The 26,017-nt window shown below is 53.6% G+C and overlaps 1 protein-coding gene across 1 annotated transcript; it reads left to right on the top strand.

Moving 5' to 3' along the window:
* The first annotated feature begins 218 nt into the window (after positions 1 to 218).
* Positions 219 to 25,556, top strand: LOC139383642 (retinitis pigmentosa 1-like 1 protein). The gene is made up of 13 exons (XM_071128182.1): positions 219 to 446; positions 487 to 606; positions 9,339 to 9,594; positions 11,259 to 11,431; positions 11,570 to 11,798; positions 14,526 to 14,656; positions 14,734 to 14,849; positions 16,313 to 16,638; positions 16,781 to 22,336; positions 22,631 to 22,960; positions 23,174 to 23,593; positions 23,724 to 23,918; positions 24,345 to 25,556. The coding sequence occupies exons 3-13, from the start codon at positions 9,358 to 9,360 to the stop codon at positions 25,554 to 25,556; spliced, it is 8,925 nt and encodes a 2,974-aa protein (XP_070984283.1). The 5' UTR covers positions 219 to 446; positions 487 to 606; positions 9,339 to 9,357.
* Positions 25,557 to 26,017: the final 461 nt, after the last annotated feature.

Consider the following 26,017-nt stretch of genomic DNA (forward strand, 5'->3'; position numbering starts at 1 on the left):
TTTGCTTTCTATCCTTAGCCTCCCTATTCCTCCTCCCCCTCTCCCTTCCTTCTCTCCTCCCCCTCTCTCCTCCTCTCCTCCTCATTCCTCCTCCCCCTCTCTCCTCCCTATTCCTCTTTCACCTCTCCCCTCCTCTCCTCTTCACCCTGTCCCCCTCCCACTCTCCTCCCCCTCTCCCCCTCCTCCCGTTCATTCCTCCTCTCCTCCCCCTCTCCCCTCCTCCCCTCCACGTCTGATTAGCTAGCAGCCATCTTACAGGAGTGGGTTAGAACCTGTTTCAGGTTAACGCTAACCACAGTGTCAGTGTGTGGACTAGTGGCTAACGCTAACCACAGTGTCAGTGTGTGGACTAGTGGCTAACGCTAACCACAGTGTCAGTGTGTGGACTAGTGGCTAATGGTAGGCACGGCTAGCTCAAACACTCTCACACACAGACACTGGTACAAGTAGACAGACACTGGTACAGGTAGACAGACACTGGTACAGGTAGACAGACACTGGTACAGGTAGACAGACACTGGTACAGTGTGTGAGCCAGACACAGAACAAATTGAAGGAATTCCCCTCAGACTGCTTCCATCTGATTGGATCATGTTTCCAGACTATGTGAGTAGAATGTCTGGAAGTTAAGGGCTCTGGTGTGTTAAGGTGTGTAGTGGTCAGGGTGTGTAGTGGTCAGGGTGTGTAGTGGTTAGGGTGTGTGGTGGTCAGGGTGTGTAGTGGTCAGGGTGTGTAGTGGTCAGGGTGTGTGGTGGTCAGGGTGTGTGGTGGTCAGAGTGTGTGGTGGTCAGGGTGTGTGGTGGTCAGGGTGTGTGGTGGTCAGGGTGTGTAGTGGTTACGGTGTGTGGTGGTCAGGGTGTGTGGTGGTTAGGGTGTGTAGGGGTCAGGGTGTGTGGTGGTTAGGGTGTGTAGTGGTTAGGGTGTGTGGTGGTCAGGGTGTGTGGTGGTCAGGGTGTGTGGTGGTCAGGGTGTGTGGTGGTCAGGGTGTGTAGTGGTTGGGGTGTGTAGTGGTTAGGGTGTGTGGTGGTTAGGGTGTGTAGTGGTTAGGGTGTGTAGTGGTTAGGGTGTGTAGTGGTTAGGGTGTGTGGTAGTCAGGGTGTGTGGTGGTCAGGGTGTGTGGTGGTCAGGGTGTGTGGTGGTCAGGGTGTGTGGTGGTTAGGGTGTGTAGGGGTCAGGGTGTGTGGTGGTTAGTGTGTGTAGGGGTCAGGTTGTGTGGTGGTCAGGGTGTGTGGTGGTCAGGGTGTGTGGTGGTTAGGGTGTGTGGTGGTCAGAGTGTGTGGTGGTCAGGGTGTGTGGTGGTTAGGGTGTGTGGTGGTCAGAGTGTGTGGTGGTCAGGGTGTGTGGTGGTCAGGGTGTGTGGTGGTCAGGGTGTGTAGTGGTTACAGTGTGTGGTGGTCAGGGTGTGTGGTGGTCAGGGTGTGTGGTGGTTAGGGTGTGTAGGGGTCAGGGTGTGTGGTGGTTAGGGTGTGTAGGGGTCAGGGTGTGTGGTGGTTAGGGTGTGTGGTGGTCAGGGTGTGTGGTGGTCAGGGTGTGTGGTGGTCAGGGTGTGTGGTGGTCAGAGTGTGTGGTGGTCAGGGTGTGTGGTGGTCAGGGTGTGTGGTGGTCAGGGTGTGTAGTGGTTACGGTGTGTGGTGGTCAGGGTGTGTGGTGGTCAGGGTGTGTGGTGGTTAGGGTGTGTAGGGGTCAGGGTGTGTGGTGGTTAGGGTGTGTAGGGGTCAGGGTGTGTGGTGGTCAGGGTGTGTGGTGGTCAGGGTGTGTGGTGGTCAGGGTGTGTGGTGGTCAGGGTGTGTGGTGGTTACGGTGTGTGGTGGTCAGGGTGGGTGGTGGTCAGGGTGTGTGGTGGTTAGGGTGTGTAGGGGTCAGGGTGTGTGGTGGTTAGGGTGTGTAGGGGTCAGGGTGTGTGGTGGTCAGGGTGTGTGGTGGTCAGGGTGTGTGGTGGTCAGGGTGTGTGGTGGTCAGGGTGTGTGGTGGTCAGGGTGTGTGGTGGTCAGGGTGTGTGGTGGTCAGAGTGTGTGGTGGTCAGGGTGTGTGGTGGTCAGGGTGTGTGGTGGTTAGGGGTGAAGAAAGTATCCAACTGTCATACTTGAGTAAAAGTAAAGACACCTTATTAGAAAATGAGTAAAATACTACCTGGTGGTGCCCGCACCATGCTCCAACCCACTCAACCGCCTGGTGGTGCCAGCACCATGCTCCAACCCACTCAACCGCCTGGTGGTGCCAGCACCGTGCTCCAACCCACTCAACCGCCTGGTGGTGCCAGCACCGTGCTCCAACCCACTCAACCGCCTGGTGGTGCCAGCACCGTGCTCCAACCCACTCAACCGCCTGGTGGTGCCAGCACCGTGCTCCAACCCACTCAACCGCCTGGTGGTGCCCGCACCGTGCTCCAACCCACTCAACCGCCTGGAGGTGCCAGCACCGTGCTCCAACCCACTCAACCGCCTGGTGGTGCCAGCACCGTGCTCCAACCCACTCAACCGCCTGGAGGTGCCAGCACCGTGCTCCAACCCACTCAACCGCCTGGAGGTGCCAGCACCGTGCTCCAACCCACTCAACCGCCTGGAGGTGCCAGCACCATGCTCCAACCCACTCAACCGCCTGGTGGTGCCAGCACCGTGCTCCAACCCACTCAACCGCCTGGAGGTGCCAGCACCGTGCTCCAACCCACTCAACCGCCTGGAGGTGCCAGCACCGTGCTCCAACCCATCAACCGCCTGGAGGTGCCAGCACCGTGCTCCAACCCACTCAACCGCCTGGAGGCTCCAGCACCATGCTCCAACCCACTCAACCGCCTGGAGGTGCCAGCACCATGCTCCAACCCACTCAACCGCCTGGTGGTGCCAGCACCGTGCTCCAACCCACTCAACCGCCTCGAGGTGCCAGCACCGTGCTCCAACCCACTCAACCGCCTGGTGGTGCCCGCACCGTGCTCCAACCCACTCAACCGCCTGGAGGTGCCAGCACTGTGCTCCAACCCACTCAACCGCCTGGAGGTGCCAGCACCATGCTCCAACCCACTCAACCGCCTGGAGGTGCCAGCACCGTGCTCCAACCCACTCAACCGCCTGGAGGTGCCAGCACCGTGCTCCAACCCACTCAACCGCCTGGAGGTGCCAGCACCATGCTCCAACCCACTCAACCGCCTGGAGGTGCCAGCACCATGCTCCAACCCACTCAACCGCCTGGTGGTGCCAGCACCGTGCTCCAACCCACTCAACCGCCTCGAGGTGCCAGCACCGTGCTCCAACCCACTCAACCGCCTGGTGGTGCCCGCACCGTGCTCCAACCCACTCAACCGCCTGGAGGTGCCAGCACCGTGCTCCAACCCACTCAACCGCCTGGAGGTGCCAGCACCATGCTCCAACCCACTCAACCGCCTGGAGGTGCCAGCACCGTGCTCCAGCACCGTGCTCCAACCCACTCAACCGCCTGGTGGTGCCCGCTCCGTGCTCCAACCCACTCAACCGCCTGGAGGTGCCAGCACCGTGCTCCAACCCACTCAACCGCCTGGAGGTGCCAGCACCGTGCTCCATCCCACTCAACCGCCTGGAGGTGCCAGCACCGTGCTCCAACCCACTCAACCGCCTGGAGGTGCCAGCACCGTGCTCCAACCCACTCAACCATCTGGAGGTGCCAGCACCGTGCTCCAACCCACTCAACCATCTGGAGGTGCCAGCACCGTGCTCCAACCCACTCAACCATCTGGAGGTGCCAGCACCGTGCTCCAACCCACTCAACCATCTGGAGGTGCCAGCACCGTGCTCCAACCCACTCAACCATCTGGAGGTGCCAGCACCGTGCTCCAACCCACTCAACCATCTGCTCTACCAACTGTCTGGCATTGTTTCTGCCCAGCCTGTAGCTCGTTTAATCTCAATGCATTAGTCTCAATCAGGGGTAGGATTGCAAAAGGCCATGGAATTACCAGGGTTGGGGTCAATCAGAGTCAGTAGAAAGGCCTCTTTAGTGTCCTACGTTTTCCTAACTGGGACCTTAATTGCCTTCCGTCTGTAAGCTGTTAGTGTCTTAACGACGGTTCCACAGGTTCATGTTTATTAATTGTTTATGGGTCATTGAAGAAGCATGGGAAACAGTGTTTAAACCCTTTACAAATCCAAGTTATTTGGATTATTACAAATTATCTTTGAAAGACCGGATCCTGAAAAAGGGACTTTTTTGTTGTTGTTGTTGTTGTTGAGTTTAGTAATTTCGGGAAATCTATAGATACGTTATAATGTTATATGACTACTAGAATGAATTGGTAGAAATGTATGTGTATGTGTTTGACACAGGCTTATGTAATGTCCTCTGGTCAGTGTGTACAGCTGCAGGGATGATCTCAACATGTGCCACCCGTTTAAAGTCCCAAATAGGATTGTCAGACCAACAGAGACTCTAAACATAGTCTGCACTGTCCTACCTCTTTACGTCTGTGTGTGTGTGTTGGTCTGTGTGTTATACAATAGTGTACAAAACATTAGGAACACCTTCCTAATATTGGAGTTGTACTCCCTTTTGCCCTCAGAACAGCCTCAATTCGTCAGGGCGTGGACTCTACAAGGTGTTGAAAGCGTTCCACAGGGATGCTGGTCCATGTTGACTCCAATGCTTCCCATAGTTGTGTCAAGTTGGCTGGATGTCCTTTGGGTGGTGGACCATTGTTTATACACACAGGAAATTGTTGCGCGTGAAAAACCCAGAAGCGTTGTCGTTCTTGACACAAACCGGTGCTCCTGTTACCTATAACCATACCCCGTTCAAAGACACTTCAATATTTTGTCTTGCCCATTCACCCTCTGAATGACACACACACATTCCATGTCTCATGTCTCAAGGCTTAAAAATCCTTCTTTATCCCGTCTCCTCCCCTTCATCTACACTGATTTGAAGTGGGTTTAATAGGTGACAATAAGGGATCAGAGCTTTCACCTGGATTCACCTGGTCAGTCTATGTCATGGAAACAGCTGGTGTTCATAATGTTTATATACTCAGTGTATGTTTCTGTGGTCCTTTCATGTGTTATCTGATTCTAGGATTCTGTAACCATCAAAAATACAGTTTGGTACTATCATGATGCATCAATAAGCTAGAAAGAGTTAAACTATTGGCAAGTCTCTGTAGTTCTGATGTTCCACAATACTGCATGAAGGATCAATAAGTTAGAAATAGTTAAACTATTGGCCAGTCTCTGTAGTTCTGATGTTCCACAATACTGTATGAAGGATCAATAAGTTAGAAATAGTTAAACTATTGGCCAGTCTCTGTAGTTCTGATGTTCCACAATACTGTATGAAGGATCAATAAGTTAGAAATAGTTAAACTATTGGCCAGTCTCTGTAGTTCTGATGTTCCACAATACTGTATGAAGGATCAATAAGTTAGAAATAGTTAAACTATTGGCCAGTCTCTGTAGTTCTGATGTTCCACAATACTGTACATAGGCTCATAATATCATAGCATAATACATCAACACATTAACAATCATCTGGTGCCTGCATAACCCAGTCACAGTCACGGGTATAGGATAGCTTAGAATATGACTGTAGGTTGCATATCTGCCAAAAAGAAAAGCCAAGCAGCTGACAAGGTCCTGCTCTGTGCCAGCTGGGTCCAGCTGGGTCCTGCTCTGTGCCAGCTGGGTCCAGCTGGGTCCTGCTCTGTGCCAGCTGGGTCCAGCTGGGTCCTGCTCTGTGCCAGCTGGGTCCAGCTGGGTCCTGCTCTGTGCCAGCTGGGTCCTGCTTGGTCCTGCTCTGTGCCAGCTGGGTCCTGCTCTGTGCCAGCTGGGTCCTGCTGGGTCCTGCTCTGTGCCAGTTGGGACCTGCTCTGTGCCAGCTGGGTCCAGCTGGGTCCTGCTCTGTGCCAGTTGGGTCCTGCTCTGTGCCAGCTGGGTCCAGCTGGGTCCTGCTCTGTGCCAGCTGGGTCCTGCTTGGTCCTGCTCTGTGCCAGCTGGGTCCTGCTCTGTGCCAGCTGGGTCCTGCTGGGTCCTGCTCTGTGCCAGTTGGGACCTGCTCTGTGCCAGCTGGGTCCAGCTGGGTCCTGCTCTGTGCCAGTTGGGTCCTGCTCTGTGCCAGCTGGGTCCAGCTGGGTCCTGCTCTGTGCCAGCTGGGTCCTGCTTGGTCCTGCTCTGTGCCAGCTGGGTCCTGCTCTGTGCCAGCTGGGTCCAGCTGGGTCCTGCTCTGTGCCAGCTGGGTCCAGCTGGGTCCTGCTCTGTGCCAGCTGGGTCCTGCTTGGTCCTGCTCTGTGCCAGCTGGGTCCTGCTCTGTGCCAGTCGGGTCCTGCTGAGTCCTGCTCTGTGCCAGCTGGGTCCTGCTGAGTCCTGCTCTGTGCCAGTTGGGACCTGCTCTGTGCCAGCTGGGTCCTGCTTTGTGCAAGCTGGGTCCTTCTGGGTCATGCTCTGTGCCAGCTGGGTCCTGCTCTGTGCCAGCCGGGTCCTGCTGAGTCCTGCTCTGTGCCAGCCGGGTCCTGCTTGGTCCTGCTCTGTGCCAGCTGGGTCCTGCTGGGTTCTGCTGAGTCCTGCTCTGTGCCAGCCGGGTCCTGCTGAGTCCTGCTCTGTGCCAGCCGGGTCCTGCTGAGTCCTGCTCTGTGCCAGCCGGGTCCTGCTTGGTCCTGCTCTGTGCCAGCTGGGTCCTGCTGGGTTCTGCTGAGTCCTGCTCTGTGCCAGCCGAGTCCTGCTGAGTCCTGCTCTGTGCCAGCTGGGTCCTGCTGAGTCCTGCTCTGTGCCAGCTGGGTCCTGCTGAGTCCTGCTCTGTGCCAGTTGGGACCTGCTCTGTGCCAGCTGGGTCCTGCATTGTGCCAGCTGGGTCCTTCTGGGTCATGCTCTGTGCCAGCTGGGTCCTGTTTTGTGCCAGCTGGGTCCTTCTGGGTCATGCTCTGTGCCAGCTGGGTCCTTCTGGGTCATGCTCTGTGCCAGCTGGGTCCTTCTGGGTCATGCTCTGTGCCAGCTGGGTCCTTCTGGGTCATGCTCTGTGCCAGCTGGGTCATTCTGGGTCCTGCTTTGTGCCAGCTGGGTCCTTCTGGGTCATGCTCTGTGCCAGCTGGGTCCTTCTGGGTCCTGCTCTGTGCCAGCTGGGTCCTTCTGGGTCATGCTCTGTGCCAGCTGGGTCCTTCTGGGTCATGCTCTGTGCCAGCTGGGTCCTTCTGGGTCATGCTCTGTGCCAGCTGGGTCCTTCTGGGTCCTGCTTTGTGCCAGCTGGGTCCTTCTGGGTCATGCTCTGTGCCAGCTGGGTCCTTCTGGGTCCTGCTCTGTGCCAGCTGGGTCCTTCTGGGTCATGCTCTGTGCCAGCTGGGTCCTTCTGGGTCCTGCTCTGTGCCAGCTGGGTCCTTCTGGGTCATGCTCTGTGCCAGCTGGGTCCTTCTGGGTCATGCTCTATGCCAGCTGGGTCCTTCTGGGTCATGCTCTGTGCCAGCTGGGTCCTTCTGGGTCATGCTCTGTGCCAGCTGGGTCCTTCTGGGTCATGCTCTGTGCCAGCTGGGTCCTTCTGGGTCATGCTCTGTGCCAGCTGGGTCATGCTCTGTGCCAGCTGGGTCCTGCTGAGTCATGCTCTGTGCCAGCTGGGTCCTTCTGGGTCCTGCTCTGTGCCAGCTGGGTCCTTCTGGGTCATGCTCTGTGCCAGCTGGGTCCTTCTGGGTCATGCTCTGTGCCAGCTGGGTCCTTCTGGGTCATGCTCTGTGCCAGCTGAGTCCTTCTGGGTCATGCTCTGTGCCAGCTGGGTCCTTCTGGGTCATGCTCTGTGCCAGCTGGGTCCTTCTGGGTCATGCTCTGTGCCAGCTGGGTCCTTCTGGGTCATGCTCTGTGCCAGCTGGGTCCTTCTGGGTCATGCTCTGTGCCAGCTGGGTCCTTCTGGGTCATGCTCTGTGCCAGCTGGGTCATGCTCTGTTCCAGCTGGGTCCTTCTGGGTCATGCTCTGTGCCAGCTGGGTCCTTCTGGGTCATGCTCTGTGCCAGCTGGGTCCTTCTGGGTCATGCTCTGTGCCAGCTGGGTCATGCTCTGTGCCAGCTTGGTCCTTCTGGGTCATGCTCTGTGCCAGCTGGGTCCTTCTGGGTCATGCTCTGTGCCAGCTGGGTCATGCTCTGTGCCAGCTGGGTCCTTCTGGGTCATGCTCTGTGCCAGCTGGGTCCTTCTGGGTCATGCTCTGTGCCAGCTGGGTCATGCTCTGTGCCAGCTGGGTCCTTCTGGGTCATGCTCTGTGCCAGCTGGGTCCTTTTGGGTCATGCTCTGTGCCAGCTGGGTCATGCTCTGTGCCAGCTGGGTCCTGCTTTGTGCCAGCTGGGTCCTTCTGGGTCATGCTCTGTGCCAGCTGGGTCCTGCTTTGTGCCAGCTGGGTCCTTCTGGGTCATGCTCTGTGCCAGCTGGGTCCTGCTCTGTGCCAGCTGGGTCCTTCTGGGTCCTGCTCTGTGCCAGCTGGGTCCTTCTGGGTCATGCTCTGTGCCAGCTGGGTCCTTCTGGGTCATGCTCTGTGCCAGCTGGGTCCAGTTTATCTAATTGGAGGATATGGTTATTCCGGTTTTTAATTTCTGATGACGATGAGACGGCCTATAGGGAGGAGGTCAGAGTCCTGGCAGTATGTTGCCAGGACAACAACCTCTCCCTCAACGTCAGCAAGACCGCTGAACATCGTCGTCGGTGATCATGCCTACAACGGCCGTGTCGTCAGCAAACTTAATGATGTTGTTGGGAGTCGTGCGCGGCACTCAGTCGTGGGACAGGAAGTGGACGGGGAGAACAGGAGGGGACTGAGCACGCACGTCTGAGGGGCCCCCCCAATTTGAGGGTCAACGTGGTGGATGTGTTGTGGCCTACCCTCACCACCTGGGGGCGGCCCGTCTGGAAGGCCAGGATCCAGTTTCAAAGGGAGGTGTTCAGTCCCAGGGTCCTTAGCTTAGTGATGAGCTTGGAGGGCACTATGGTGTTGAACCCTGAGATGTAGTCAATGAACATCATTCTCACATAGGTGTTCCTCTTGTCCAGGTGGGAAAGTGTAGAGTGCAAAAGAGATTGTGTCATCCGTGGATCTATTGGGGCGGTAATGCAAATTGTAGTTGGTCCAGTGTTTCTGATGGTGTTGATGTGAGCCATGACCAGCCTTTCAAAGCATTTCATGGCTACAGATGAGAGTGCTACGGAGCGATAGTCATTTAGACAGGTTACCTTAGTGTTCTTGGGCACAGGGGACAATGGTGGTCTGTGTGTGTTATGTGTGTGTTATGTGTTACCTGTGTGTGTGTGTGTGTGTTAACAGTGTGTGTTATGTGTTACCTGTGTGTGTGTGTGTGTGTGTTACGTGTTACCCGTGTGTGTGTGTGTTACGTGTTAACAGTGTATGTATTTTTTCTCTAGGTGTATGTGAGAGAGCAGCATGCAGTCGGCTCCAGCAGGTTTGTGGGACCCCCATGGACCCCAGTCTAAAGATGTCTCCTCTCTCCCCGTACACACACCCTCCGCCTCTCGCCTGTCCCATGTGATCGCTGCTCCACCGGCTAAGAGAATCACCTTCTACAAGAGCGGCGACGCTAAGTTTGCGGGAGTGAGGATGGCCGTCCACAAACGCAGCTTCAAATGCTTCGACGCACTGCTGGACGACCTGTCGCAGAAGGTCAGAACACACACACACAGTACACACACAGTACACACACAGTACACACACAGTACACACACAGTACACACACACAGTACACACACACAGTACACACACACACAGTACACACACACACAGTACACACACACAGTACACACACACAGTACACACAGTACACACAGTACACACACACACAATACACACACACGCACAGTACACACACACAGTACACACACACACAGTACACACAGTACACACACACACAGTACACACACACAGTACACACACAGACACACACAGTACACACACACACACACACACACACAGTACACACACACACACACAGTACACACACACACACAGTACACACACACACACACAGTACACACACAGACACAGTACACACACACAGTACACACACACACACAGTACACACACACAGTACACACACACACACACACAGTACACACACAGTACACACACAGTACACACACACACACACACACACAGTACACACACACACACACACACACACACACACACACACACACACACACACACACACACACACACACACACACACACAGAGTACACACACACACACAGTACACACACTACCCCGTACATCCACTCTGGTACTGGTACTGGTACCACGTCTATATAGTCATGTCATTGTATAGAGCCATGTCATTGTATAGAGCCATGTCATTGTATAGAGCCATGTTATTGTATAGAGCCATGTTATTGTATATAGCCATGTCATTGTATAGAGCCATGTTATTGTATAGAGCCATGTTATTGTATATAGCCATGTCATTGTATAGAGCCATGTTATTGTATATAGCCATGTTATTGTATAGAGCCATGTTATTGTATAGAGCCATGTTATTGTATAGAGCCATGTTATTGTATATAGTCATGTCATTGTATAGAGCCATGTCATTGTATAGAGCCATGTCATTGTATAGAGCCATGTCATTGTATAGAGCCATGTCATTGTATAGAGCCATGTCATTGTATATAGCCATGTTATTGTATAGAGCCATGTTATTGTATATAGCCATGTTATTGTATAGAGCCATGTTATTGTATATAGCCATGTCATTGTATAGAGCCATGTCATTGTATAGAGCCATGTCATTGTATAGAGCCATGTCATTGTATATAGCCATGTTATTGTATAGAGCCATGTTATTGTATATAGCCATGTCATTGTATAGAGCCATGTTATTGTATAGAGCCATGTCATTGTATATAGCCATGTTATTGTATATAGCCATGTTATTGTATAGAGCCATGTTATTGTATAGAGCCATGTTATTGTATATAGCCATGTTATTGTATAGAGCCATGTTATTGTATATAGCCATGTTATCATTACTCATGGTGTATTTACTCTTCCTGTTAGTATTTGTATTAGTATTGTTGGGAAGGTCCCGTAAGAAAGCATTTCGCTGTGAGTCTACACCTGTTGTTTACCAAGCATGTGACAAATACAATTTAATTTGATTTGATTTGACACACACATATTCAACCCTTCATGTGGTCATATAAATTAACGTATATCTCTGTATTGGTGTATCTGATATTTTAACTTTTTGTGTGCGTGTGCGTGTGCGTGTGCGTGTGCGTGCGTGCGTGCGTGTGCGTGCGTGCGTGTGTGTGTGTGTGTGTGTGTGTAGGTGCCCCTGCCGTTTGGAGTACGTACGGTCACCACCCCCAGAGGAATCCACAGTATTAAACATCTAGAGCAGCTGGAGGACGGTGGGTGCTACCTCTGCTCTGACAGACGGCAGGCTAAACCAATCAACATAGAGCTGGCTGGCAAACGTCCCGCCCTCTGGCACCACAACAGGTGAGTGTTTGAATGAATGTCTATGTGTATATAACACTGTAAATATGATGTGTGTATGTCTATGGCATGTGTGCATGATGCTTAACATGTGTATAGTACAGTATATGTATAGTGTGTGTGTTCATGGTGTGTGTACAGTCGAAGAGTGCCACAGCGACCAGCAGAAGACCCTCCTCCTCCCAGTGCTCCAAGCCACACCCCAACACGGCAGCGACGCATCCTATTGGTCAGGAACAGCAACCCTGCAGTGAGGAGGAGTGTGATTCTGAGTCGCCGCTCGGCCCGGAGCCTCCGAGTGTTTCTGGAGGGCATCTCGGAACTGATGCAGTGTCACGTCAGGAAATTATACACGCTAGAGGGACGCAAGGTACATCTGGGAGGAGGGAGGAGGGAGGGGGAGGAGGGAGGGGGAGGGGGGCGCAAGGTACATCTGGGAGGAGGGAGGAGGGAGGGGGACGCAAGGTACATCTGGGAGGAGGGAGGAGGGAGGAGGAGGAGGGAGGGGGGAGGAGGGAGGGGGAGGGGGACGCAAGGTACATCTGGGAGGAGGGAGGAGGGAGGGGGAGGTGTGTGTTGTGTTGGGGAGGGGGAGGTGTGTGGTGTGTTGGGGAGGGGAGGGGGAGAGGGCGGTGTGTTGGGGAGGGGAGGGGGAGGGAGAGGTGGAGGTGTCTTGGGGAGGGGGAGATGGCGGTGTGTGGTGTGTTGGGGAGGGGAGGGGGAGATGGCGGTGTGTGGTGTCTTGGGGACGGGGAGGTGGCGGTGTGTGGTGTGTTGGGGAGGGGGAGAGGGCGGTGTGTTGGGGAGGGGAGGTGGAGGGGGAGGTGGAGGTGTCTTGGGGAGGGGGAGGTGGCGGTGTGTGGTGTGTTGGGGAGGGGGAGGTGGCGGTGTGTGGTGTGTTGGGGAGGTGGCGGTGTGTGGTGTGTTGGGGAGGGGGAGGTGTGTGGTGTGTTGGGGAGGGGGAGGTGGCGTATGTGGTGTGTTGGGGTGGGGGAGGTGGCGGTGTGTTGGGGAGGGGAGTTGGAGGGGGAGGTGGAGGTGTCTTGGGGAGGGGGAGATGGCGGTGTGTGGTGTCTTGGGGAGGGGGAGGTGGCGGTGTGTGGTGTCTTGGGGAGGGGGAGGTAGGACTGGGAGTGTGTGGTGTCTTGGGGAGGGGGAGGTAGGACTGGAAGTGTGATGTGTTGGGGAGGGGAGGGGGAGGTAGGATGGAGTGTGTTGGAGAGGGGGAGGTAGGACTGGGAGTGTGATGTGTTGGGGAGGGGAGGGGGAGGTAGGATGGAGTGTATTGGGGAGGGGGAGGTAGGATTGAGTGTGTGGTGTGTTGGGGGAGGTAGGACTGGGAGTGTGTTGTGTGTTGGGGAGGGGGGAGGTAGGACTGGGAGTGTGTGGTGTGTTGGGGAGGGGGAGGTAGGTTTGATTGTGTGGTGTGTTGGGGGAGGTAGGACTGGGAGTGTGCGGTGTGTTGGGGAGGGGGGAGGTAGGACTGGGAGTGTGTGGTGTGTTGGGGAGGGGGAGGTAGGATAGAGTGTGTGGTGTATTGGGGAGGGGGAGGTAGGACTGGGAGTGTGTGGTGTATTGGGGAGCAAGGTAGGACTGGGAGTGTGTGGTGTATTGGGGAGGGGGAGGTAGGACTGGGAGTGTGTGGTGTGTTGGGGAGGGGGAGGTAGGATGGAGTGTGTGGTGTATTGGGGAGGGGGAGGTAGGATGGAGTGTGTGGTGTGTTGGAGGAGGTAGGACTGGGAGTGTGGTGTGTTGGGGAGGGGGAGGTAGGATGGAGTGTGTGGTGTGTTGGGGAGGGGGAGGGGGAGGTAGGATGGAGTGTGTGGTGTATTGGGGAGGGGGAGGTAGGATGGAGTGTGTGGTGTGTTGGAGGAGGTAGGACTGGGAGTGTGGTGTGGTGTGTTGGGGGAGGTAGGACTGGGAGTGTGGTGTGTTGGGGAGGGGGAGGGGGAGGTAGGATGGAGTGTGTGGTGTGTTGGGGAGGGGGAGGGGGAGGTAGGATGGAGTGTGTGGTGTGTTGGGGAGGGGGAGGTAGGATGGAGTGTGTGGTGTGTTGGGGGAGGTAGGACTGGGAGTGTGGTGTGTTGGGGAGGGGGAGGGGGAGGTAGGATGGAGTGTGGTGTGTTGGGGAGGGGGAGGTAGGATGGAGTGTGTGGTGTTTTGGGGAGGGGGAGGTAGGACCGGGAGTGTGTGGTGTGTTGGGGAGGGGGGAGGTAGGACTGGGAGTGTGTGGTGTGTTGGGGAGGGGGAGGTAGGACTGGGAGTGTGTGGTGTATTGGGGAGGGGGAGGTAGGACTGGGAGTGTGTGGTGTCTTGGGCAGGGGGAGGTAGGGTGGAGTGTTTGGTGTATTGTGGAGGGGGAGGTAGGACTGGGAGTGTGTGGTGTGTTGGGGAGGGGGAGGTAGGACTGGGAGTGTGTGGTGTGTTGGGGAGGGGGAGGTAGGATGGAGAGTGTGGTGTGTTGGGGAGGGGGAGGTAGGACTGGGAGTGTGTGGTGTGTTGGGGAGGTGGAGGTAGGACCGGGAGTGTGTGTTGGGGAGGGGGGTAGGATGGAGTGTGTGGTGTTTTGGGGAGGGGGAGGTAGGACCGGGAGTGTGTGGTGTGTTGGGGAGGGGGGAGGTAGGACCGGGAGTGTGTGGTGTGTTGGGGAGGGGGAGGTAGGACTGGGAGTGTGTGGTGTGTTGGGGAGGGGGAGGTAGGACTGGGAGTGTGTGGTGTATTGGGGAGGGGGAGGTAGGACTGGGAGTGTGTGGTGTCTTGGGCAGGGGGAGGTAGGTTGGAGTGTGTGGTGTGTTGGGGAGGGGGAGGTAGGATGGAGAGTGTGGTGTGTTGGGGAGGGGGAGGTAGGATGGAGAGTGTGGTGTGTTGGGGAGGCGGAGTTAGGACTGGGAGTGTGGTGTGTTGGGGAGGGGGAGACAGGACTGGGAGTGTGTGGTTTCTTGGAGGGGGGAGGGAGGGGGAAGTTTAGAGTTGTGTAGATTGACATTGTCCAGGTATGTGTATGTGCACTAACGTGTGTGTGTGTGTTTGCCTGTGTGTGTGTGTGTGTGTGCCTGTGTGTGTGTGTGTTTGCCTGTGTGTGTGTGTGTGCGTGTAGATTGACAGTGCACAGAGCCTGATGACGTGTCCAGGTGTGTTGGTGTGTGTGGGTCGAGAGCCCTTCAGACCTTTACTCCTGAACTATGAAGCCAAGCACTCTGAGGAGAAACTACCTGGACTGGGGACGCGGTTAGTATACGGATCTATGCTATTACACTGTATTCTATTGTGTGTATTTTGATTGGTTTATTGATTGATTGACACAGGTCACCTGGCAGTGGGGCCAGGTCTCCCGGTACTGGAGCCCGGTCACCTCGTAATGGTCAGGGAGCTCGGTCACGGTCTAGTGTCTACAGCGAAGGACACGGCAGCAAGAAGAACGGTAGGTCATGATGTGTGTGTCTGTGAGTGGTAGTGTGTGTCTGTGAGTGGTGGTGTGTGTCTGTGAGTGGTAGTGTGTGTCTGTGAGTGGTAGTGTGTGTCTGTGAGTGGTAGTGTGTGTCTGTGAGTGATAGTGTGTGTCTGTGTGTGGTAGTGTGTGTCTGTGAGTGGTAGTGCATGTCTGTGAGTGGTAGTGTGTGTCTGTGAGTGATAGTGTGTGTCTGTGTGCGGTAGTGTGTGTCTGTGAGTGATAGTGTGTGTCTGTGAGTGGTAGTGTGTGTCTGTGTGTGGTAGTGTGTGTCTGTGAGTGATAGTGTGTGTGTGTGTGGTAGTGTGTGTCTGTGAGTGGTAGTGTGTGTCTGTGAGTGGTAGTGTGTGTCTGTGAGTGGTAGTGTGTGTCTGTGAGTGGTAGTGTGTGTCTTTGAGTGGTAGTGTGTGTCTGTGAGTGGTAGTGTGTGTCTGTGAGTGGTAGTGTGTGTCTGTGAGTGGTAGTGTATGTCTGTGAGTGGTAGTGTGTGTCTGTGAGTGGTAGTGTGTGTCTGTGAGTGATAGTGTGTCTGTGTGTGGTAGTGTGTGTCTGTGAGTGGTAGTGTGTGTCTGTGAGTGGTAGTGTGTGTCTGTGAGTGGTAGTGTGTGTCTGTGAGTGGTAGTGTGTGTCTGTGTGCGGTAGTGTGTGTCTGTGAGTGGTAGTGTGTGTCTGTGTGTGGTAGTGTGTGTCTGTGAGTGATAGTGTGTGTCTGTGAGTGGTAGTGTGTGTCTGTGAGTGGTAGTGTGTGTCTGTGTGTGGTAGTGTGTGTCTGTGAGTGGTAGTGTGTGTCTGTGAGTGGTAGTGTGTGTCTGTGAGTGGTAGTGTGTGCCTGTGTGTGGTAGTGTGTGTCTGTGAGTGGTAGTGTGTGTCTGTGAGTGGTAGTGTGTGTCTGTGAGTGGTAGTGTGTGTCTGTGAGTGGTAGTGCGTGTTACTATTGAATATTCAGTGAACATTGTGACTAATCTTTCCAATCTGTTTTGCTCTCTCTCTCCCTCTCTCTCTCTCTCTCTCTCTCTGTCTCTCTCTCTCTCTCTGTCTCTCTCTCTCTCTCTCTCTCTCTCTCTCTCTCTCTCTCTCTCTCTCTCTGTCTCTCTGCTGTCTCTCTCTCTCTCTCTCTCTCTGTCTCTCTGTCTCTCTCTCTCTCTCTCTGTCTCTCTTTCTCTCTCTGTCTCTGTCCGTCTCTCTCTCTCTCTCTCTCTCTCTCTCTCTGTCTCTCTCTCTCTGTCTCTGTATCTCTCTCTCTCTCTCTCTCTCTCTCTCTCTCTCTCTCTCTCTCTGTCTCTCTCTCTGTCTCTGTCTCTGTCTCTCTCTGTCTCTGTCTGTCTCTCTCTCTCTCTCTCTCTCTGTCTCTCTCTCTCTGTCTCTCTGCTGTCTCTCTCTCTCTCTCTCTCTCTGTCTCTCTCTCTCTCTCTCTCTGTCTATCTCTCTCCCTCTAGTGAACTTTGGTCTGGAGACTAAGAAGACCATCATCCATCCTCTCTCAGACTCTTCCAACCGCTCCACCCGCTTCTCTCTGTCCTCTGACAAGTCCTACCCTAATGGCCTCGGCAGCCAAGGTGGCAAGGAGGCGGCGCTTAACGATGACATAGAGAAGAGGGTACTGGTGAACAAAGACGGCAGCCTGTCTGTGGAGATGAGGGTGCGGTTTCGTCTCCATAACGACGAGAGGCTCCAGTGGTCCACGGAGATTAAGAAGTCTCCCTCTGACTCTCTGACCAATGACTGCTGTCCCCTCAGGGAAGCCCCGCCCTGCTTCCTACAGGTAGACTTTGTTATGCCTTTTTGCTTTTGTTGTTTTCTATTACTCTAGTTTTGTAATATATATTTGTATTTGTTCAGTAAACTGCTGTGTGTATGAAATGTGCTTTACAAATCAAATCTATTGCTATCGTTGTTTCCTGCAGCAAGGCCAATCAGAAAGCTGCTCAGACCCTGACTCCGCCTCCTGTGTTGTTGAAGCTGCCGACTACACCCCCAAGCCTCCACAGCGCTCCCTGGAGGAGCCACAGTCACATTATGCCTGCTGCTTCCAGAGACAGGAGTATGACCTTTGGGAGAACCCCGCCCACATCCAGACTTCTAAGCACTCACACTCCAGGGTTAGACACACCCACTCCTCAAGCTCCTCCTCCTCCTGCCGCTCCAGCAAGTTGGTGAGGAGGCGTGCGACCCACAGGGAGTGCTCAGAGCTCGGAAGGGTTGTCCATGGAATGGTGGAGGTGTGTACAGTCAGCAGCAGCTGCAGCCACAGCGAGCTTAACCTGGGTGCCACAGACAACCAGGGGGAGGAGCGTCCTCTGTCTAGCTCCTACCATGTGCTCCAAGCACTTCAGGACGATGTGGATGACCTCCCTCCCAGCATCTCACGCTGCTGCCATAGCAACGACCCCCCACAAGCCCTCCCCTTGACACCACAGCCTCCCAGCCCTATGTCTACTTCCTCCAGGAGCAGAAAACACACCCCTGCCCTACAGGGAGAGGAGAGGGGGAGCAAAACCTCCTCCCGGCGTTCTAGTAACTCGTGCTCCTGCTGCAGAGGAGAAGTCACCCCTAAGGCCGACGAGGAGAGAGTGGACAGCTCGTTGTCGAAGGCCAGCCACGCTTCCCACGAATCCAGAGCTCCCTCCAATAGAATCAGGATCCCTGTGGCTCCAGAGGAGGGCGATGATGAAGCTGAGCAGGGTGGGAAGAGGGCAGTCAGCGTCTCCGGTGGCTCAGGGGGGTCCATTGGGTCAGTGGGGTCTATAGGCTCCAGTGTATGTTCTCATTGTGGGGGGTGTAACCAAGGTTACGACCCTGTGTCCTGCCACTCACAGAAGTCACATAGGTCAAAGCGATCTCAAGAAGAAGAGGAGGAGGAGAGGTCAGGGAGAGGACTCTCAGGTGGCTCAGATGAGTGTGGATTTTCTCAGAGGACCAACAAGTCCAACTGTACCCACTTCTACCAAGAGGGCCGAGCAGCCAGCATGATGTCACACATGTCGCTGCCCGAGGAGGGAGAAGATACAGGGACGGAGGGAGAGTATACAGGGAAGGAGGGAGAGGTAGAGGTTGGAGAGAAAATAGAGGAAGGGGAGAAAGACGAGAGAGCAGCCAGTGTCCTCTCAGCCAAATCCTTCTCTTCAGTCAAGGGCAGGACCTCCAGAACCTCCCAGAAGTCTAAGGCCTCAGAATCCCTTGCAGACATGGAGGAACAAATGGAAGAACCGATGGAGGGAGAAGTGAAAGAGGGAGAGGTAGAAGATAGAGGAGAGCAGAGAGCAGCAAGCATTATGTCAGTTAAATCTAATCTCTCAGCCAAGTCCAGCAGATCTCATACATCTACCTGTAGCAAAGCAGATGGGTCCACCAAAGCTTCAGAGAGGGCATCATCTCCCAGATCAGAACCAGGCGTCGCTGAGGATACAGGAGCAGCAGAGACAGAGGAGAGAGGAGCCAGTGTCATGTCAGCTAAAACTAACACTTCAGCAAATTCCAGCAGATCCCATAAGTCTACCAAAACTCATAATGCTAGGGCTGCTTCTACCAGCTCTGAAACACCTGAAGTCACTGCTATTGAGACAACAGGTGAAGGTGAAGAGGAAGAAGTGGGCGAGAAAACAGAGGAGAGGTTAGAGAGCTCCATGTCTGTTAGATCTAACCTCTCAGCAAAGTCTCGTAGGTCCTGTAAGTCTACCTGCAGCAAAGCAGAACAGGTCCTTTCCGCCTACTCACCAGAGGTACCAGCTACTGAACCTGAACCTACTGGAGAGGATGAGGGAGAGGAGAGAGCAACGATCTCCACGTCTGTTAAATCTAACCTCTCAGCCAAGTCCAGCAGGTCTCATAAGTCAACCTGCAGTAGGAGTATTAGAGTTGTTTCTCCAAAACCAGCAGCGAGTGAAACTCTAGTCAACGATCCAGCAGATGCGGATGCAGCGGGTGCATTGTCAGCTAAAACCAATGCTTCAGCAAAGTCCCGTAGGTCCTGTAAGTCTACAGGAGATGATGAGGGAGAGGAGAGAGAAGCAAGAGCCATGTCAGCTAAAACGAGGGCTTCTATCAAGTTCAGCAGGACCCACAAGTCTGCCTGTAAAGCTGCCTCTCCAAAGCCAGCCGCATGTGAAACTCCTGTCAATGATCCAGAGGAGAAAACAGAGGAAGAGAAGACAGCAAGTGCATTGTCAGCTAAAACCAGTGCTTCTGTCAGATCTAGCAGGTCTCACAAGTCTACCTGTAGTAGGAGTGTTAGGGCTGAGACACCTGTTGCTAAAGACATCCCTGCTATTGAAACAACAGAGGGAGATGATAATGGATCTGCTGCTGCTGCCGGAGAAACAGAGGAGAGACCAGCGAGCGCCATTTTGGATAACAATAATGCCTCAGTGAAATCTAGCATATCTCACAAGTCTACCTGCAGCAAAGCAGAACGGGCCCCTTCCTCCAACTCACCAGAGGTGCCAGCGACTGAGCCTGAACCTACTGGAGATGATGAGGGAGAGAAGAGAGCAGCAAGTGCCACGTCAAAGTCCAGCAGGTCCCTCAAGTCTACCTGCAGTAGGAATGTCTGGGCTGAGACTCCGGGGACTAAAGACATCCCTGTTATTACGACGACAGGAGGAGAGGAGATGGTTGACGATACAACTGCTGCTGGAGACACAGAGGAGAGACCGCCGAGCGCCATCTCAGCTAAAACCAGTGCTTCAGTCAAGTCCAGCAGGTCTCATAAATCTACCTGCAGCAGGAAGGCTGAGTGTCAAATATCTCAACCAGCCGATGTCCCTGTTATTGAAACAACAGGAAGAGACGAGGTCAGAGAGGAGAAAGAGAGAGCAGACGGTGTCATGTCAGCTAAATCTAACGCTTCAGCAATGTCCCGCAAGTCTAACAGGCCCACCTGTAATGGAGGTAGTAGAGCAGTCTCTCCAGTGGCTCAAGATATTCCTGCTATCGAGACGACAGGTGGAAAAGAACAGAGAGACAAATCCACCGCCTCTGTCAAGACCAACAGGTCTCATAAGTCGTCCAGTGGTAGGAGGGCTGAAACTCCAACTGCAGAACAAGCTGATGTTAATGAGACCACCGGAAGGGACGAGAAGGGAGAGGGGACAGAGAGACCAGCGAGTGCCATGTCGACTAAATATAGTGCTTCAGCAAAGTCCAGCAGGTCTCACAAGTCCACCTGTAATAGTGGAAGTGCTAGAGCGGTCTCTCCAGCACCTAAAACAGCAGACGTCCCTGCCATTGAAACAACAGGGGTTGACAGGGAGGGAGAGAAAACAGAGGAGAGACCAGCTTGCGCCATGTCGTCTAAATCTTACATCTCAGCTAAGTCCAGTACATCTCATACGTCTAATGGTGGTAACAGAAGTACGTTTCTGCACCTGAAAAAAGAGAGAGGTGAGAGAGGTGTTAGACCTGCCCCCAGCACTACAGGAAATGACCTTGAGACAGGCAGTGTGAAATCTGCAATGAGCACAAAACCCAAAAGAAACGCAGATTCCTCCACCAGACCCCTCTCCACAGCATCACAGGCCAATGCTAAATCCACCAATCAGACACCCCCTGCCACCACCGAGACCAAAGAGGAGTCTCAAAGTCATGCCACGAGCCGACCTGCCAGCACGGCTACACACAGAGATGATGATGTCAGAGATCATGTCACAGAGAAGAACGCTCCCAGCGTACATTCTAAGAGCCCTGCTAAAGCAGAAGGAGACTCAAGAGCGGCTTCCTTCGCCCGCTCCACCAGGTCAAAGGTGAAAGTCCAGAAGGCCAGCGAGGCCCAGGACGATGAGAGGCCAGAGACAAGGGCCTCCTTCCTGCAAGTGAAAGGTCACAGGGTCAAAGCTCAGAGTGACACGGGCAGCGTTCATTCCGTGAAAACCTCCAAAAAGGATAAGATTGTGATAAAAGGGAATTCCAAGCCAAAGTCGGTCCAAGCAGGAAACCCTACCTCCCAGTCCTTCAATCCCTCTGAGGGCTCCAGACCCGCCATCCAGCTGGGTACGGCCAGCGCCAGCGATAGCCTCCTCTCCCAGTCCCTGTCTGCAGCTGACCTGCTCAGGGGGAACATGGCCGCCTCGCGCCTCTCCAGCCCTGCAGGGTCAAAGGTTAGCTTCCCTGATAGTGGGAAGAGTGGGAAGAGTGGGAGTAGCCAGAGGAGGAGGAAGCTCAAACAGGAAGAGGCAGAGCTAGAGGAGCTGGGTCCCCTCTGTCTGCCCAAAACCTCACCCAATGACATTGTCAGTGATTGGCTGAGAGGCATCCCTGCTGACATGGATAACCCTGAAGATGAGATGAACGAGGGAATTGAAGAGACAGAAGTAAAAAGAGAGGAAGGAGATGAGAAAGGAGGGGAAACAGAGGGACAAGGAGGAGAGGAGACTGAGGGGAAACAAGAACCGATTGAAACTACAGAGATGGAGCAGGAGAACACGGCTGAAACAGGAAAACAGGAAGAGGAGCACGAGAACATGGCTGAAACAGGACAACAAGAAGAGGAAGAGGAGCAGGAGAACACGGCTGAAACAGGACAACAAGAAGAGGAAGAGGAGCAGGAGAACATGTCTGAAACAGGACAACAAGAAGAGGAAGAGGAGCAGGAGAACACGGCTGAAACAGGACAAGAGGAAGAGGAGCAGGAGAACACGGCTGAAACAGGACAAAGGGAAGAGGAAGAGGAGCAGGAAAACATGGCTGAAACAGGACAAAGGGAAGAGGAAGAGGAGCAGGAGAACACGGCTGAAACAGGACAACTGGAAGAGGAAGAGGAGCAGGAAAACATGGCTGAAACAGGACAAAGGGAAGAGGAAGAGGAGCAGGAGAACACGGCTGAAACAGGACAAGAGGAAGAGGAGCAGGAGAACACGGCTGAAACAGGACAAAGGGAAGAGGAAGAGGAGCAGGAAAACATGGCTGAAACAGGACAAAGGGAAGAGGAAGAGGAGCAGGAGAACACGGCTGAAACAGGACAACGGGAAGAGGAAGAGGAGCAGGAAAACATGGCTGAAACAGGACAAAGGGAAGAGGAAGAGGAGCAGGAGAACACGGCTGAAACAGGACAACGGGAAGAGGAAGAGGAGCAGGAAAACATGGCTGAAACAGGACAACAGGATGAGGAAGTAAAGAAGGCTGCCCGGCAACCAGAGGAAGAGGGAGAGGTGAAAGAGGAAGAGGAAGAGAGGGGAGAGGAGGAGGAGGAAGCAGCAGTGGGGGAGAAGGAGAAGAAAGATAAAGAAGAAGAGGAGGTGAAAAAAGAAGAAGAGGGGGAGGTGGGAGCAGAGGAGGAGGGAGAGTGCTCTGAGTGTGCTGACTGCTGCCCTGACCCAGCCCCGCCCAACAATGACATCAGTTCTCCTTGTCATCGCCACCTGTTCCTCAGTAGAGAGTCAGAGCTGCCTTGGAGCTGCCACTCATCTGTGGCAGTAATGAAGGTTTTACTGAACCCTACACTTGGCCGATGCAGCTCCCTACCCGAGGTATTTCCTGTGTCTAGACTTTTACGTACATACTTTTACTTCCCAGTGAGCATAAGATGTTAAAAACAGATATTTTCAATGTCTTTTAACTTACATGTATTTTACTCATAGGGTAATATATGTTACAGTATAGTTTTACTTATATATTGCATATTAATAACTGTTATTATTTGCAAACTTTTATTGTCATATTCACATGGTTTGTGTGACTTTCAGGGGGAGAATAAAACACTTTTTTGATATGATTTACAGTATTCCTAATCCTTATTTCTCCCACCTGTCTCTTTACTCCAGATAAGTCCAGTGTACGGACGCAGACTGAGCTCCTCTGCTAAAGGTCTGCTGGACTGTCTGGCCCAGTTGCAGCTCATCGACCCACCCCCTTCTCCAGCTGCAGCCCCAGGCCCTGACGGGGATCAGCGGTACCAAGAGGTCATGGATATACTAGAGTCACTGTGGCTGTCTAAGCCTGACCTCGAGAAGAGGAAGGAGGGAGAGACAGAGGAGAAGGAGAGGCTAAAAGATTCTGGTGTGGACCTGAGCAGCGGCTCAGCAAGGTCTGGGGGTTCTGGGAAGACCAGACCAGATGAAACAGCGGGTGACATCACTCTCATAGCGAAGGGAGTTGGAGGGGAAGGAGGAGGAGAGGGAGAGACAGATGGAGGAGGAGAGGGAGAGATAGATGGAGGAGGAGAGGGAGAGACAGATGGAGGAGGAGAGGGAGAGATAGATGGAGGAGGAGAGGGAGAGACAGATGGAGGAGGAGGAGAGGGGGAGGTAGGAGAGGGAGAGACAGATGGAGGAGGCGAGGGAGAGACAGATGGAGGAGGAGAGGGAGAGATAGATGGAGGGGGAGAGGGAGAGACAGATGGAGGAGGAGAGGAAGCAACATCAGCAGAGCTGCTTTCAGATGCGGCTACCCCAGACATCGCCAGCCAAGTGCGGAGCAGCCCAGGGGAAGATGAGTCGCCCCCAGAGTCGCCCCCAGGGACAGGTGAGATGCTGCAGACCCTTGAGAGACTCAAAACCCCAGGGAGCCCATCCTCTTCAGACAGCACAGCCTACAAATCCCCCACTGACACAGAGACAGACACCCCGGAGGACACCCCCAGCTCAGGGACACCCCCGTCAGTCCAACGACCGCTGCTCACCAAGCGTGTCTCCCAGGACCCTGACCCGGTCTGGGTTCTCAACCTGCTGAAGAAGCTGGAGAAACAGTTCATGACCCACTACGTGGACGCCATGGTCGAGTTAAAGGTACTGATACAGCAATAATAAAAACCACAACAACAAACACAACAGCATTAATAATTAGCATCATCATGAAAATCATAAATACATATATTTTTTTATAAATAATCTAGATAATACTGTTGTGTTTGTGAAGGTGCGTTGGGACCTAGACAACAATGTGATGTTGGACACTATGATCACTGAGCTGAGAGATGAGGTGAAGAAGAGGATCCAGATGAGCATTGATCGTGAACTGAGGAAGATTCGGGGACGGGCGGGCCGGGGGCCGCGACCCCCTAACATGTCCCGGGAGTCAACTGTAACAGACCAGAGGAGGCGGAGGTTGAAGGTGAGAGGGGCCAGTTAGTGATATTTTATTCAAATAGCTTTAAAACAAACTTTTAGTAAATGTATAGATATTTTGGCAGTGAATGCACAATGAATGCTGGCATGCTGATCCCCAAGAACTCCATTCGTTGCGCTAATGCTTGTTAGCAATTTCCCTAACGCTAGTTAGCAATTTCGCTAACGTTAGTTAGCAATTTCCCTAACGCTAGTTAACAATTTCGCTAACGTCAGTTAGAAATTTCGCAAAAGCTAGTTAGCAATTTCATTAATGCTAGTTAGCAACTTCCTACATCTTATTCTGGGTAAGTAGAAAAATCTTGCACTATCCATTTAAAACATAGTGTTTAATTCCTACTTTATTGTCAACTGTAGACTCTATTGCTTTATTTTAAATACACTCCTAATAAAGTTTGACTTTGCTTTAAAGGTCATGAAGGTCCAGTCGGTAAACGAGAGTGATGGAGAGCAGGGTTCAGGTGATGTTAGCGACCAGCGCAGCGAGGACGAGTACTGTCCCTGCGACGCCTGCATACGGAAAAAGGCGGAGGACAAGGCAATCAAAATGGAGGCTGTGGTTGCCAAGGCGCCGGTGATGATGGCATTTGATCTGCGTAAGATCCTGCAGATGAAGAAAGACCCAGAGTCTCCGGCGCCCCCTAGCCCCACACAGGGGAAGAACAATGACAAACTGGAAGAGGAGGAGGAGGAGGAACAGGTTGGGAATCTAGAGGTGGTACACGAAGACGAGGAAGAGGAGGAGAGAAAGGAGGATATTATACCAACTGTTATAGAGGAAGATATCTCTGAGAAGGAAGAGGAAGGAGTGACTGGGGGAGAGGAGGGAGAGGAGGAGGGACAGGAGAGTCATGGAGCTGAGTCTCTGATGGGTGAAGTAGAGGAGGAAATAGCTGAGGAGATAGGGGCTGAAGAACAGGAGGAGGATGGAGTGGTAGAGGGAACTGAGGATGAGGAGGAAGAGGCAGGGGAAGGAGAGACGGGGTGTGAAAGTGCAGGAGAAGATGGTGTGGAGGGGGCGGAGACTGGAGAGGGGGAGGAGTTAGTAGAAGGGGAGGAGGAAGAAGCAGGGGAAGCTGAAGCAGGAGATCATGAAAAAGTTGGAGTAGATGAAGCAGGAGATCAGGAGGAAGCTGCAGGAGATGAAGAGACCGGAGTAGCGGGAGAGACAGGGGGAGAGGGAGAAACAGGAGGAGAGGAGGAGACTCCTGAGGAAGAAACAGAGGGTAATGTGGGCGTGTCAGCAGAGGATGAGGAAGCGGGAGGAGAGGAGGAGGTGCAGTTGAATGCTGTGGCGGAGTTTAATCCTGAAGACGAGGAGGGTGAGGAGATGGAGGGAAATAGAGAAATCCCTCTGATCCACCAGATGACCAGAACCTCTGTGGAGTCCCAGCCAGGATCAATGGAGAACACAGACCCGGAGCCCAGGGCATCAGACCCAGTTTCACAAATGTGCTCCTTAACCCTGATAGAGCCCAATGAAACTGTCTCTGATGGACACCAGATGGCATCTGCGGGGGAAGGGTCAGGGGGGAAAGGCCAGAGGAGGAGCCGATCTCCAGCCAGAACCAAACGCAGGAAACCAAAAGAGAACGGCATAGAACTGGATGTCCTATATCTGTAACCCTCACAGGACATAGAACTGGGCGTCCTAGATCTGTAACCCTCACAAGACATAGAACTGGATGTCCTAGATCTGTAACCCTCACAGGACATAGAACTGGGCGTCCTAGATCTGTAACCCTCACAAGACATAGAACTGGATGTCCTAGATCTGTAACCCTCACAGGACATAGAACTGGGCGTCCTAGATCTGTAACACTCACAGGACATAGAACTGGACGTCCTAGATCTGTAACCCTCACAGGACATAGAACTGGGCGTCCTAGATCTGTAACACTCACAGGACATAGAACTGGACGTCCTAGATCTGTAACCCTCACAGGACATAGAACTGGACGTCCTAGATCTGTAACCCTCACAGGACATAGACCTGGACGTCCTAGATCTGTAACCCTCACAGGACATAGAACTGGACGTCCTAGATCTGTAACCCTCACAGGATAGACTGAGTCACAGAAAGCA

Source organism: Oncorhynchus clarkii, chromosome 25 (genome assembly GCF_045791955.1).
Source record: "Oncorhynchus clarkii lewisi isolate Uvic-CL-2024 chromosome 25, UVic_Ocla_1.0, whole genome shotgun sequence".
Lineage (NCBI taxonomy): Eukaryota > Metazoa > Chordata > Actinopteri > Salmoniformes > Salmonidae > Oncorhynchus > Oncorhynchus clarkii.